Here is a 14,420-nt window from a genome sequence, read left to right on the forward strand (position 1 = left end):
GAAGAATGTTTCCATTGTGCAAAAGCACAGCCTTGAGACTCAGTTTCGAAGAGTCCACAAATAGTCTCCATTCTTGTGGGTCATGAGTGATTTTTAAAGCATTCATGAGGCCCTCAATATCGGAACAGAATATCAGATTACTTTCCTTTCTGAAGAAAGGCTCCAATTGCTGGTGGCGCTTTCGACATGCAGTAATTGTGACATCTTCTTCTAGAAGATTCCATTGTTGGAGTCTTGATCCTAGCAATTCTGCCTTGTTCTTTGATAAGTCCAAATCACGAATCAGGTCATTTAGTTCTTCCTGTGTTATTCTGTGTGGGGTTGATGATGCACCACAGTGAAAATCTGGATCACTGCATGCTGATGGACCAGGAGAAGAACAGGTCGACTCACCTTTGTCTTCGTCAGATGAATCAAGAGAATATTCTGCTGGAGGTTCTGGAATAGGAAGTCCCTCACCATGTGGAACTGGTCTCAATGCAGACGGAATGTTTGGGTAGACTATTCTCGACTTCTTTCGCTTCGTTATTCCGCCGGAAAGAGGAGGAACCAAGCAGAAGTAACAGTCATTTAGGTGGTTGCTTGGCTCTCTCCACACCATTGGGACTGCAAACGGCATTGATGACCTTTTGCAATTCAACCACTGTGAAAGCTGTGTTGTACATGTAGCACAGCATATATGCGGAGCCCAAGGCTTGTCTTGGTCACCAACCTTGCATCCGAAGTAAAGATGATATGCCTTCTTCACTTGAGAATTGATACTTTTCTTCTGGTTGGCAAATGTCACTTCCCCACAAATATAGCAAAAATTGTTCGCGGTATTAACACTTTCGAGGCATTACTGTTCTTTATTGTACGTAAATGGATAAAATAATAAGTTTTATGTAACAGTAGCTTGAACTGTCTCGCACAACGTCTAAAATATTTTAAATGCTGAACCTATCTGATTGGGCTTTATATAGTACACTGCTTACGTCAGCTTCAGCAGCCGCCTGGCATTAGTATAATAGGCCTACACATGTATAGTACACTGCTGACGTCAACTTACTTCAGCAGCCGCATGGCATTAGTATTGCATTGCATCAGAAAATGATGCAATCAACTGTGGATGATGTGAGCATGATGGTATTATGCAATGTTACATCATTATTCCGGATGTTGCTGCAGTCCTACTGGAGAAATTTACACAGTGAAACATAGAAAATGAGGTATATGAATATCTTCAAAACGAGAGCCAATACAAATTTTTCACGGTTATATTCGTGTTCGGCACGCCAAAATACTACAGATTAGGGCCTTTTCAAGTCAGTAATGATTTCACTGTTGACCAGTGTAATAAGACATATTTAATATACATTCTGTATTAAGATATCGAGCCACTTTTCACACTAATAAGAAATTTTTTAATATACGTTCTCTATGAAGATATCAAACTACTTTCTAGAACAATAAGAAAATTGTATCATATATTGTTTGCAAAAGATTTCTGAGGACGAAAGATCTGGTAGATAATTAAAATATCTGATTAATACCGTACACTTTAAGACAACAACAAAAATCTAACAGGTGTACATAAAGGGTAAATAACTCTGCCAGCAAAACACGATCGTTCCATTTTTAACCTTTCAATGACATAAATATCTTTTGGGCTTTAAATTTCTTGTAAAAGTTTTCAAATTCAAGAATTCTGATGACAATATGTATCAATTACGTTTCCTTATAGAAAAGCAGCAGAAATAACAGTAAGGTATATCTTTTATGTAATAAAAATAACACAAAAAGCTTCTGCACCCTAATGCGAATGCTGTTTATCCCGTGTTCATGGAGGAACACACCTGTAAGTTAAACTAGACGTCATATTTTCCGTGAACGGTTCCATGGCTTAGTGACGATTCTTCTTCCCTGTATATCGGCCTCTTATAACATGTATAACTGAGAATATTCCTGTCAAACAGATGGTCGAAATCTAAACATTCAGACTGAATTTACAACTTTTACCCAACCCATCACGGCAAAATAATCGCACCAGCCTATGATGAAAGAGTAAACAAGCGCAAAGATTTGTTCCATATGTAAGGGTGTCCTTTATATAAAGGTTAAATAACAAATTTAGAATAGAAAATAAAACATTTTTTAAAAAAAAGATTGTCCTACATTGTGCAGGGGTTATGCAGAGTGGTATTGTCAATAGTTTGCACCAATTATTATTATTAGTAGTAGTAGTAGTGGTAGCAATTATGTCTTGCCACGGTTTGAAAAATATTCTCTTTGAGACTCCAGTGCTTTCTTGTACATGGTCATATCTAAACCGTCCACACAACGTATAATGACCGCCTTCAGCACCACGGGGTGGTCATCCACCAAACAATCTAGCTCCCCGATTACTTGGACTAGAGAGCCACTCTTCACTGTAAAAGGCTCAATTAGCCTAGTGTCAACGGTGATGGAGGAAGCCGTCTGCGGGTCTGTTACTCGAGTGGTACATTTCTGGACATCGTGGTCTTCGAGTCTACGTGAAAATAAAAAGTTTGATCACATTTTTAAATATAGTTTTACAATTTAATATATTAAAAATAAAAATAAAAAAGGCGGACCAATATTAAAGATCAAACAAGAAACTAAAAGGCGAGGGATGGTCCACACGAATAACACGTTACGTCTGCTATGCAAGAAAGCTCAAACAGTAAATCTCCGTCACAATATTTCTTATAATGGTATAACAAGTGAGAGAAAATCTAGTTCATATGATCATGCTCATCTTCTGCAAAAAAGCCTTCGTGATATGCAACAGTGAGCCACCTCCTTTAACAACACAGCTAGTTTGTTCCATTAAATCTGGGGAGTTACATTTTGAGCATGTTCAGTTCGATAAATATCCGTATCCGCCTTGTCGACTTCCGATTTATCATATCGAATAAACATGGATGTTTGCACGTTGCAAGTTTGACGGGTTAATTTCTCCCTTTCTCATCTTGATGAAACGGCATCAGAAGTCGAAAACACCGCAGCAGATGGACGACTAATGTCCTCTGGAAGCGAAGATTAATATATGTCATCACCATCGCCCTATATTTTGCTGTATCACTTTTTATATACAAACGCACGTGGTTGCCACGACACCAACCCTACCGACATAAATAGCCATAGAACCCTGAACCAATGAACTTCAGTGCAAAAAATTGGCCTAAAAATGAAAGCTTTTAAACGATGAAACTGAAGTGTATGTAATGTTAGTTAATGCCATTCGGAACACCAAGTGCAACAGAGGAATTTCAACGTCGTTAAATCCAAGTTTTGGACGGCTTACCTAATGTCAGTAGCATAAATGATAACGTTTTAATCAAGCGGGAAGGCAACAATCAGGAAGAAGCTATAATAGACTGATCGGAAGTTTCGAGCTCTTGTGCTAAGATTTAAGGATTAAAATATCAGACAAACCATTGATAAGATGGGGTTCAAGACCAAAGAAATCTGATTTAAGAAATGTCTGACCCAAAATATATTGCAGGAACACTTATATATATATATATATATATATATGGATCGGTGGATTATCTCAGCACATTTTTGACAAAACTAAGCGAGATGTGTGACCCAGCTCAATGAGTTTATGGGACGAAAACCCATAAGCAAGCTGATAGGAACACTTAGGAAACAAGTTTTTTTACACTAGTACTCAACTAATGTCAATCAGAAGAAGAATTCGTCATTCAGTGCCATGAATCTGATAAAGATTATGGAGTGGCAGACATGCAGGAGTATAAACCTTTAGCTTATAATATACCCATAAGGAGAAGAAACAAATGGCCATTTCATTTGGTCTTGAAAAATTCCACCAGCTTACATAAGGGCGCACTGTGTCGTTAAAAGCAGATCACAAACCCACGGAATCCAGCTTCAAGTTTTCATTACATGTTGCCAAGCGACTACAACGTATGCCAATATGCATCCAGAACTACGATCAAACACTGCAATATCGCGCTAAGAAAGAAATGTACCTCGCAGATACCTTGAGCACAGCATAGAAACTGCATCAGTTAATATGGTCAGCTTTCTCCCCATGTCGTTTGTGAGAGTCAGAGCAATAGAGGATGAGACGTATCATAACCATGAAAGCAATCATCAACTCTGGATAGCCAGAACGCAAAGTAACGCTTGTTACAGCACTACCATATTTCGAGATCCATTATAAGCTTAGCTTTCCGAATGCTTAATCTTCCAGAAAGAGAATGCATTAAACTCTCACAGTATTATACGCGTTTTTGATTAGCACCAGGAATAAGTCCAATGGACATCTTTACCAAATTATCCTCAATGCAATGGCAAAGCTAAACAATCCGTACAAAGTGCTAAAGCCTTGCTGTAGAAGGCAGATATATTACGAGCAGACTCGTTGTTAGCACTAATGGACTTAATAAATAAACCTACAAAGGATTTTATACCAACGCTGTCCAAAGACCAATTATCCGAGAATAAAAACACTCCTATCATCTCAAGAAAAGCAGATAAAACCTCCGACTATAAATGCAAAAGCAGTAGAAAATCACGCAAAAAATCCTTCAGGACAAAAGCATTCTACTAAAATAATTGTGCGAACAATGTAAGGCCACTTCAGAAAGTCGCCAGGATGACGCCTAATTAAGCAGATCACAACAAAATCCTGGAATAAACAAGTCATCTATGATTGTGACGAAAATGGACAACAGATCGTACGAAAGGGAGAAGTGTATACCGTTGGAACCAACGAACTATCCCCGAATAATTTAAAAACTACTTCATCATATTAAACGTTTTACCCTAACAAAAACAATACGGCTAAACTAGGGGCATCAATTGAAGAAAGAACCCTTCAAACCCTCAGTTACGGTACTGAATTCAACAAACACCAGGCCAAATATACATATATATATATGGGTACGTATGTATGTCTGTGCGTGCGTGTGTGTGTGTGTGTGTGTGTGTGTGTGTGTGTTATAAGTATGTTATAATCACGCCAGATACAACCAACCACCAATGAAATGGTTGTACTTTCCACTGCATTTAAAAAAAAAAAAAATACTCTCACGGCTCTCCTATAATTTATGATGGAGGTGTTACGTTTGTTCTGTACCTTGTAATACAGACCCTGGAAAGGTTAGTGTGCCATTGAAAGCCGCTTGACACGAAATTCTAAGTAATAGATGGACAGGCAATTCTCCAGTACAAAAACAGACCCAGGAAAAGCTTTTATTTGCTGAAAGTCTCTAATAACAAATTACAAGCACCAAATCCTGGCAGCTACCTCTGAACGACAAAGATCCTTATCCTGGCAATATATAACCATTGACCAAATATCACCGACTGTCACTTCTAAATGATAAAACTCCATTGACCGGCAAAAGCTGCATGTAATACGATTGGGATTGTCACCAAGTTTAGATGAGATTAGGATAGATACTGACACTTCTTAAGTAACAAGTGCAAATCATGTGACAAACCGACAAAATTACAAGAGTATAATTCCAGTTCTTATGAACTGACCGCGTTTTATACAATCTGACACTGATAGACAGGTATTCAGTATTTGACACTCTTTAAAGTAACAAATGTAATTCATCTGACAAACGGACAAAATTAGACGAGTGTGAATATGGAGAATTTGCAATAATAATAATAATAATTTATCTTAGAGTTTACTTATTATTAATATTTATGTTACTGATCCACTCTTAGATCCACTTCACTTTTTGACAGGTCAACTTCATTGGGCAACATGGTTTAGTGGTTAGCGTGCCAGACTAGTGACCGAAAGGGCACGAGTTCGACACCAGCGTAGACCATGCTGTATCGTGTGCTGTGGTGTGTCTAGGGGCAACACATACCAAGGTTTACATTTAATGTGTATATGTTGATGTGGCGTTAAAAAGCAAACAGTGATATACATGGATCTTCAAGTATCACAGATAAATACGTTTTGATTTTCCACATTTACTTTTAACCAACATGCCTATTTATTACGTCACTTAATCACCGATTACTGCCTTGTCACCTCTGTGTGGGTTCGAATCTCGGGCTCGGCCTAAGCGGGTATGTTAGAAAGCTTGCCAGTAGCTTCCGGTAGATCGATGGTTCTCCCGGTTTCTTCCTCTACCACTTATACTGGCCGCCATGTATGTACTATCATGCGCTCAAAAATGAAGCAAAACCCGAAAACATAAGTTGCTTTGTTCACATCAATATGTAGAAAGAACACGCAGGGAGATATGTCGATTGTTCTACTATGGGTAACCAACCAGACTTATGTAAGAACACTAGTATGCGTATTGTAACTGTATTTTAAGTGACGATGCAGATAAGGGTCAGTACACGTTTCACAACAAATGGCCAAAATAAAGATGATTATGTTTTGACTTCTGAAAAATATTTACTCCTTCATTAAAAACGTCTGAGTTCATAGTTTTACAGAATTTTTAAATCATAGTTCACTATTCTTCTCTTAAAAAGTTCAATTATTCATCGGAACAAAAAGAAATTAACGCTACAACATTAAATGGAATCCAGGTTTTAAAACCCCGTTACTTGCTGAGAGAACACTTTGAAAGAATTTGAAGAACACTTTAACAGAATTGGAAGAACACTTTAATAGTAGAAACTGGACTCGTGGATCAAAAATCCATCCATGAAAAAGACGAAACATTCATGCTCTTATTACCAAACATGCAAATCGATATTTGAAAAAAAAAAAGGCGCATTTTCGGGATAGGAAATTTATTAATGCTCCTTGGTTTAATAGTGAAAGTAGAAAAAGGAAACTATATGAATGTGCTTTAATTAATTTCAATTCACTCAAATCCGATGAAAGTAGAAGGAACTACATACTGAAGAAAAAAGAATACAAAAGGTTCTGACAAACATGTAAAGTACTCTGCAACAGAGCAAGAGGGCGAAAATTGCATGATTTATAAACAGGAAATCCTTGTGAGTTTGGGGAATCTCTTTAAAAGTCGGAAATGTTTTAATAATCATTAGAATGATTTTTATGTCCATTTTAAGCAAAAGCCATTATTATCTACATAACAGAATACCTGTAAAAAGGTAGATGTCGTAGTACCAGAAAATAATACTGATCAATTAGACCAGAGTGTAAGCATACAAGACGAAAGTATAAATGTGAATTTAGGCGAATCGATACTGGTATAAATGGATGCTCTAAATACAAACTTAGCTCACAAGTAAAAAAATTAAGAAAAACAATAAATCACCCTATTTTGATACAGTTTAGAAACAACAACATTAGTGATCCATTTCCAGTTATCAAATTGCAGGCTGAAACCTTTCAATCCGATATTTATTAGCGTTATTTATCTTATAAACTGTTATAATTTTTGTTTTCAAAGGATGATCCATTCGATGCAATTAATTATAAAGGCATAATATTGGTTGTACAGAAAAATTTTCACTAGATATATTAAATATAAGAATGTCCCCTTGGACAACTGAAAATGATATAATCACTAACGTACAATCAGGGTTTTAGGAACAATACAAAGTACAGTAGACACCATTTTTTGAAATTTTATATTCAAAAACTACTCGAAGAAAAGGAAAAACTTTTAGTGATTTTACTGATTATGTGGAAAGGGCAAGTCTATGACACACTGCAGTAAAATGCGGAGTGACTGGGAAAATAATAATAATAAAATATATTTACAGTTCAGTACAGTCATGTGTACAGCACTTAAACACACTATGACTAATTCGATTGTTCCCTTGGGCTTTTCAAGGAGAGTAGTAAAGGGGGCGCTTTAGCGGCAATGCGACCTTCACGTTAACATACGGGGTTTGCACTTAGACGACAATGGGAATTTAACATGGGAATGGCACCTGGGGTGAATGGGAATTGAACATTGGTGACGTCCAGGTGTTTGTAGAGTCAAAACTATTTACAAGGTGAAATGCATTTATAGGAACAAAGGTTGATAGGGACAAACATAAAGAAACAAACAAACAAATACACATCTAAAGAAAGGAGACGGAACGCATAGAAAAGAGGACAGAGATGTTTTAAAGAAAGACTCGCAAATAGAATAGAGAATCCAATAAGAAAAGTCTAATGTGTGGGTACAAAACATTTATTCAAGTATATACTTGGGCTCTCTGGCCTATGCTTTGGTCTAAGCACTGTCCATTTGATACATAAACATTTGGACATGAAACAAACCTATTTACAAGTTATTTAGTTCTTAATTCTGGTAAATTACTTGTTAAAATTAAAGTGCATGCCTTCGAAAAAAAAACACTTCATATACAGCGTATTTACATTTCATAAAAGAATGCCATTTTCTTTCACGCTATATTGAATGTTCATTTTTAAGAAAAAGCTCAAACAAAACAAGTGACAAGCAATGAAATGGGACAAAGTTTATGTTTCTCTCTATATCCGTCACACACGTTGTTTAAAATCTGGTCTGCTACCACCTGTGTTCCAGCGTTGATGTTTCCCATCACGTACTCCCCTTCGTTCGTAAATCTGCTGTTATGTCCATCGTGCTAGGTACACTTATCGGTAAGCAGATCAAGTGCAGTCACTTTTCCATGGGTGATGTCAAATTCTTCTCTCATCGTCTGCATATCTTCAATCGCCACCACAAGTTTGGAAGAAGTTAATTCTGCAGGTGTACTAAACCCGAGACATACAGGAGAGTTCAAATTGTCGTGATACATAAATAGGTTCAAACGACCTCGATCTTTGACATGGCACTTACGTTTGAGTTCCTCTAACAACGAGTCTAATACGTCCGTAATGAAACCTGCTGCTTCCTTGGGTGGAATGTCAGACGCGAAGTCTTTAAATTGCACTGTGTAGGTGTAAGGTGTCGTCCTAAATTTACTCGAAGTCGTTGTCTGAGTCATTTGAATGCTATAATACTCCTTTAGGTCTACTGAATCCTTTTCCTTCTTGGGCGCACTTTGCTGTGACGGTATGGTGGTGGTGGTGAAAGAAGCCAATGATGTTTGTTCCTTCTCTCTTCTCGTCTGCATAGAGTGATTCATCTTTCTTGGCGCTTGTCATCGCAATGAAGTGTCGTTCTGGGAAGTCGTCCCCTTTTTATATTGGGTGATATCTGCGTGTCTATAAGGTAAAGTCTTGTATTTTTAAAGTTGCACTGGTTGCACTTTGTTTTCCATGGTATTAGTAAATAAACAAGTAAGATATGGTACTGCATTGGTGATGTGATCGTGAGGCACAGCATAGCACTCGAGTGACTCAAGTCCAATATCAGCGTGCCGATACGGTAAAGTGAAGTGGTTGGGAAGGCTCACTCGCTTCTGGCACACGATTTGATATAGTTTTCCAAAGGGTCGACTGACGATTTGGTGAGTGGCTAAACGTACAATCTGGTGTGGTTCGAAGGTGGTCACTTTAAAGTTTTCATCCTGTCTAGACTGTAAGGCTTCTTTCAATACGCCAACGTTCACCAGCCGACTATTGCGATAACTGAGAGTCAATCCTTTCACTTTACACTCAGTGTGTACCTTTCCTCGTGGGTCCCGGTATTCGTAGCCGCAACCTTTAGGATCGCCACTAGCAAAACGTAGAATCTTGCCGTCGGGGTGCTCGTCCGACTCGGCTCCTAAACGGTCTCCTTCGATGTCAGGGTGACGTTTACTCAGGCGAATCGATGTAGATGCAACTGTCCGTGTCAAAGTACAGGACGCTATGCCCTAACAGTTCTAAAGCTTCGTACAATTTTAAGCGAGCATGGGCTGTCATGTAAGCCGCATTGATGACATTTCCAAATTCGTCGGCTTCTACAAAGTCCAGCTGATCGTAATTAACTAAGATCAAGTCCTAACGAAGGACGTCCACGTGTTTCATGTGTTTGGTTTTGTCGTGAATCATCTAGAAGTAACGGGAAGGTTCGGTCAAATACACCGTCTTGGGTAAACACGGTCGTTGGGCCATTTTACCTCACAAGCAATTTAACATCACTTTGGCAAACGACCGCCTTCTTTCGTTTTTCTCCACGTGGTCTAAAGTGATGCATTCCTGCTCCCAGTATTTCTCTTTGAATTTCTTTTGGTCTTCGGGAGTGTGGCACCAGGAAGGATAGCCGCTGACTTCTTGTTTCAGTTTCAAAAAAGGCATCCACGTAGTCTGTAAAAATGCCTTTGTGAGTCTCGTCGCCCTTGTGGTACTGTTCTGTCTTGGGAAAGTGGTAAATTTCGCACACATCTAACAGTTGGTATCCCAAGTCCAGAGCTTTAAACAATGCCACGCTGACCCACATTCCCGTCCAGGCGCGTTCTTCCTGGGTGTGCTGAGAAGGTCGGTCTTGGTTGCACGTTTCGGCACAAGTACGGCTCTAGGGAAACATCAGTTTTCCTTGGCAATGGTGAGGTAAAACGTGATGGTACAAGTCCGTGGGAGGCAAAACTTTGCACTTGATCAATCCTTCGTATTGTCGAATGTTGTCCAGGTGGATGTGTTCGTCAGCAATTGCGGATGTCCTGCGGGAAAGTGACAATAGTTGCACACGTAAGGATACAGCGAACACACATCCAAGTATCTGATTTCTTCTCTTTTCTCCTCGTCGGCTTGGTACAGCAAACAGGTGGCATTTGTCCGTCCTCCGTACAAACTGTCCCTCCGGTTCAGTGGGTCCACCACCTTGTAACCTTCCACGATGCGTTTAAACTCGGGATCGGTTTTCAAGCGGTGATCGTACTCGTGTTCCCACATTTCCACCACTTGGTATCCTTGCTGTTCTAACTGACAAGTGGCCCTGTACAAGTCTTCCATGGTACGTTGTAAAAACTGATTTTTAGTGTCACGTTGAGGGTAGCAGATGGGACATCCGTGAAATAAGCCTCCGTTAAACTTGTACACGATCTTGGAATTTAAGTCCCAACCATCCGCCGAATACGTTCTGATGGTCGTTTCGCTTCCTCCGTTTCGGGCATGTTGAATCCATTTGTCTTTTTTGTCGCACAAGTAATGTAGCCAGCGTAGGGCTTTGACCAAGTATTGACGTTTGACAAAGGTCTTCTTTTGAGGTCTTATGACAGCCAGTGTGTTTTCGGGCATAAATCGTGGGCGGTACGCTTTGGCAATGGTGCAGGCTTCTTTCACCATAAATAGTTTTGACTCTACAAACCCCTGGACGTCACCAATGTTCAATTCCCATTGACCCCAGGTGCCATTCCCATGTTAAATTCCCATTGTCGCCAAAGTGCAAAGCCCATATTTTAACGTTACGGTCCTATTGTCACTTAAATACCACCCCCACCCCCCACCCATACAACTAAGGAGAAAGCCTGTCTCCGCTTCTGTGTTCTCTTTATATGAATGATCGACATGTCTTTATATCTTTTATTATCTGCAGATGATATGGAGATATTTTCCCAGAAAGCAGATGGTCTACACACATCCTTAGAAAAGTTATGTGTGTATACTTTATAAGACGATATATATTTGTCAATATTAATAAAACAAAGGTTTAGGGTTTTAACAAAAGGGCTAGAAGACTAGACGTTTCATTTAAAAACAGATATGTATTTCCAGGCATTGTAGATAATTTTAATTATTTAGGACTAGTTTTCACCAATAGAGAATCTTCTCGATGTTCTACAAAGACTATTAGTGGAAAAGATGTCTAAGTAATAAACGTATTTCTGGATAATACTAATTATCTACAACGTCCAGTGAATATATTAATGTGTTGTTTATCTGATTCTTTTCAATCTCCAATTTGGTTTTATATATTTTGAAATTTAGGTATTTTTGAAAGCAGAAAATACAGAACTGGTACGTATAAAATATTGCAAGTGGTTACTTGATGTTACACTTTCTGCCAACAATATGTTTGTATATGGACAGCTGGGCCGATATACACTTTATCTAACTAGATATGTGCTCATCATTAAGTACTGATTCAAATTGCTAAACACAATTATATTCTTCGAAAAATATTTAAATTATTGTTTTCCGATTGCGAAAGAATTAATTTTAAAAAACTAGGTTTCTAATGTAAGAACTATACTACTGATCTCAGGGTTTGTAGAAGTCTGGTATTACCCTAATTCAGTCTGTTTTACCCTAATTCAGTCTGGTATTATGCTAATTCAGTCTGGTATTACCCTAATTCAGTCTGGTATTACCCTAAGTCAGTCTGGTATTACCCTAGTTCAGTCCGTATAGTTTCCTTTTATCGCTTTTTAACCAAATACTTAACGGCATATTTCATTCTGACTAGAGTGAACGGTCGTTTCGAAAACTTCAGACATGTAATAAAGATGTCACATAAATGTTCTAAACCGGTTGCTAATGGCATACACAAAAAGTCTTTAAGTAAACGAAGGGTCTCATCATCTCATTACACACGTTTAACATCGGGATTGTTAGAAACATACGAAATGAACGACATGAAAGGAAATGTGCAATTTGTGTAACGAGCTCGAAGATGAATATAATTTTGTCTTAATCTGTTCTTTATGCCTCACTTAGAAAATATTATACTGATCCCAATCATTGGCAGAAACCAAGCATTTATAAACTACTAAAATTTCTCTGAACTACTATATACTTCTATACTGAAGATTTAACAATTGTAAAACACCTTCAATGCAATCCAATTTAGATTCTCTCTCGCTCTCTCTCTCTCTCTCTCTCTCTGTAAACAATGTTTATATATTTTTTCTCGGCTGCCATGGCATTTATGTCTTGCATTTCGTCACTGAGAAATTGATATAGAGGTTTGTCTTAAACGTATATTCCACTCTTGATGAGAATCGCTCACCACAACTATAGATAATTTATCGCGATGAATGCTTCATATTTGCGGACGTAATCAAGAAAAGTTAAACCTCACATAACAGTTTCATAAATTCATTCGATTTGTTTATTGCCTTACTTTGGGGAATTCAAACGAAATTCATTTTTATTTATTCTAATGTAATGTGTGATTATTTTTAAGATAACGTGATTCCTATAAAAGCTTTGATGGCAGTATATTCAAACTTTAAAGTAAATATATTTCAAATGATATAATTGTGGGGGCATTCGTTGAAATTTTTTTTACTACAAGTCAAACGTTCTTTATATTTAATGAAATGAGATGAAAAATCAACTCAGCCCTTAGGTGTGTAAGAATACAAATCAATTATTGCTGTTATTATTAAGTGACCCAGTAAATCATTTTGCTGGCAAAGTTGCATTTTGAAAATTGAATACCTCTTTAACTGCTTAAACCACTGTAGAGAGAGAGAGAGAGAGACTTATTTACCAAAATAAAAATAAAATTTGAATAAAACATTTATTCATTCATCACGCGCGTTCACTCGAACGGATTAACCGGAATAAACAAGGCACCCTCACTGTCTAATCACGTATTATATCGCGAGGAAGACAGTAGCGGCAAACGCATGCCAAGAATGTGATTGTCGTTATGTTAAACGGTGTTTTAGTCGTGCTTATGAACTAGAGTCGCCTTGTCTGAACCTCAAAAAAGAGGACGCTCAGAAGAGTGAGTGTATCCGTATCAGTATCTGGAAAAATATTTAAGGACCGAAAAGGAGGACATGTACTGGAAAAATAGGACGCACGACAACCCTAAACGTTAAATACCACACCCGATATTTCCACTTTAAAAAAATTATCCGTTTCCGCCCACATTATATCTTTGGCCGTAGGTATTATGGCGGGAAAAAAAAAGGTAGCGTGCAAGCAGAACTGTTTCAGTCCTTGTTAGGTAGCATACATTTATACACCTTACCTTCCCGTTATTTTCACGGACTTTCCATCAAGTTCTGCAGTCTTATCTGCCAGTTTCTGTAAAATCTCTCCGATAAGGACGGGTTCACCGCTCGATGGTATGCCCCGTCTATCCATCACTGGCAACACTCTGTTGAATACTGTACTCTAACTATAATTTGAGCATACTATTGGGCTTGAAGTATGCAGCGATGAACAAATTAGAAACAAGCAAAAAGCTTTCTTTCTAGTTACAATCAAAAGTAACCTTCTTATAATCTTGGCACTTATAACCTCGGGGTGGGTATTGAGTGGTGGCGACCGTTGTCATCGCTTGATTACAATGTATACTGCATGTACATGTTGAGCCTTGATTGTGCTGTTTCATCCTGTATGCTTCATGATATAACGTAAAACCTTACGATATAATACTCAAATTAACACTTTGTCTACCGTTACAATGAATATTGACTTCTACACATTAAATAGTTACAAAATCAGAGTTAATTTTGTGTAATGAAGTATTTAATTAAAATATATTTTTCGACGGAATGTGGATTGTAAGCATGTTATAAACATGTACATCTACTGTAAACTGAGACCGAATACTTGCGCTTTAATAATTTTCCTGTCGAATCTAAACTACCGCCCCATAGGGCATAACATTGTTTACCCCGAATGTCCACTG

The 14,420-nt window shown here is 38.0% G+C and overlaps 1 protein-coding gene across 1 annotated transcript; it reads right to left on the reverse strand.

Annotated features, from left to right (window-relative positions):
- Nucleotides 1–1,742: 1,742 nt before the first annotated feature.
- LOC149777234 (CST complex subunit TEN1-like) lies at nucleotides 1,743–13,881 on the reverse strand. The gene is made up of 2 exons (XM_089942840.1): nucleotides 13,755–13,881; nucleotides 1,743–2,509 (listed from the first exon to the last, which is right to left on the reverse strand). Exons 1-2 carry the CDS (start codon nucleotides 13,868–13,870, stop codon nucleotides 2,236–2,238), a joined length of 390 nt encoding a protein of 129 aa, XP_089798966.1. The 5' UTR covers nucleotides 13,871–13,881; the 3' UTR covers nucleotides 1,743–2,235.
- Between the last annotated feature and the right edge of the window lie 539 nt (nucleotides 13,882–14,420).

This window comes from Sinohyriopsis cumingii, chromosome 18, assembly GCF_028554795.1.
Source record: "Sinohyriopsis cumingii isolate HCF-2022 chromosome 18, ASM2855479v2, whole genome shotgun sequence".
Classification (NCBI taxonomy): domain Eukaryota; kingdom Metazoa; phylum Mollusca; class Bivalvia; order Unionida; family Unionidae; genus Sinohyriopsis; species Sinohyriopsis cumingii.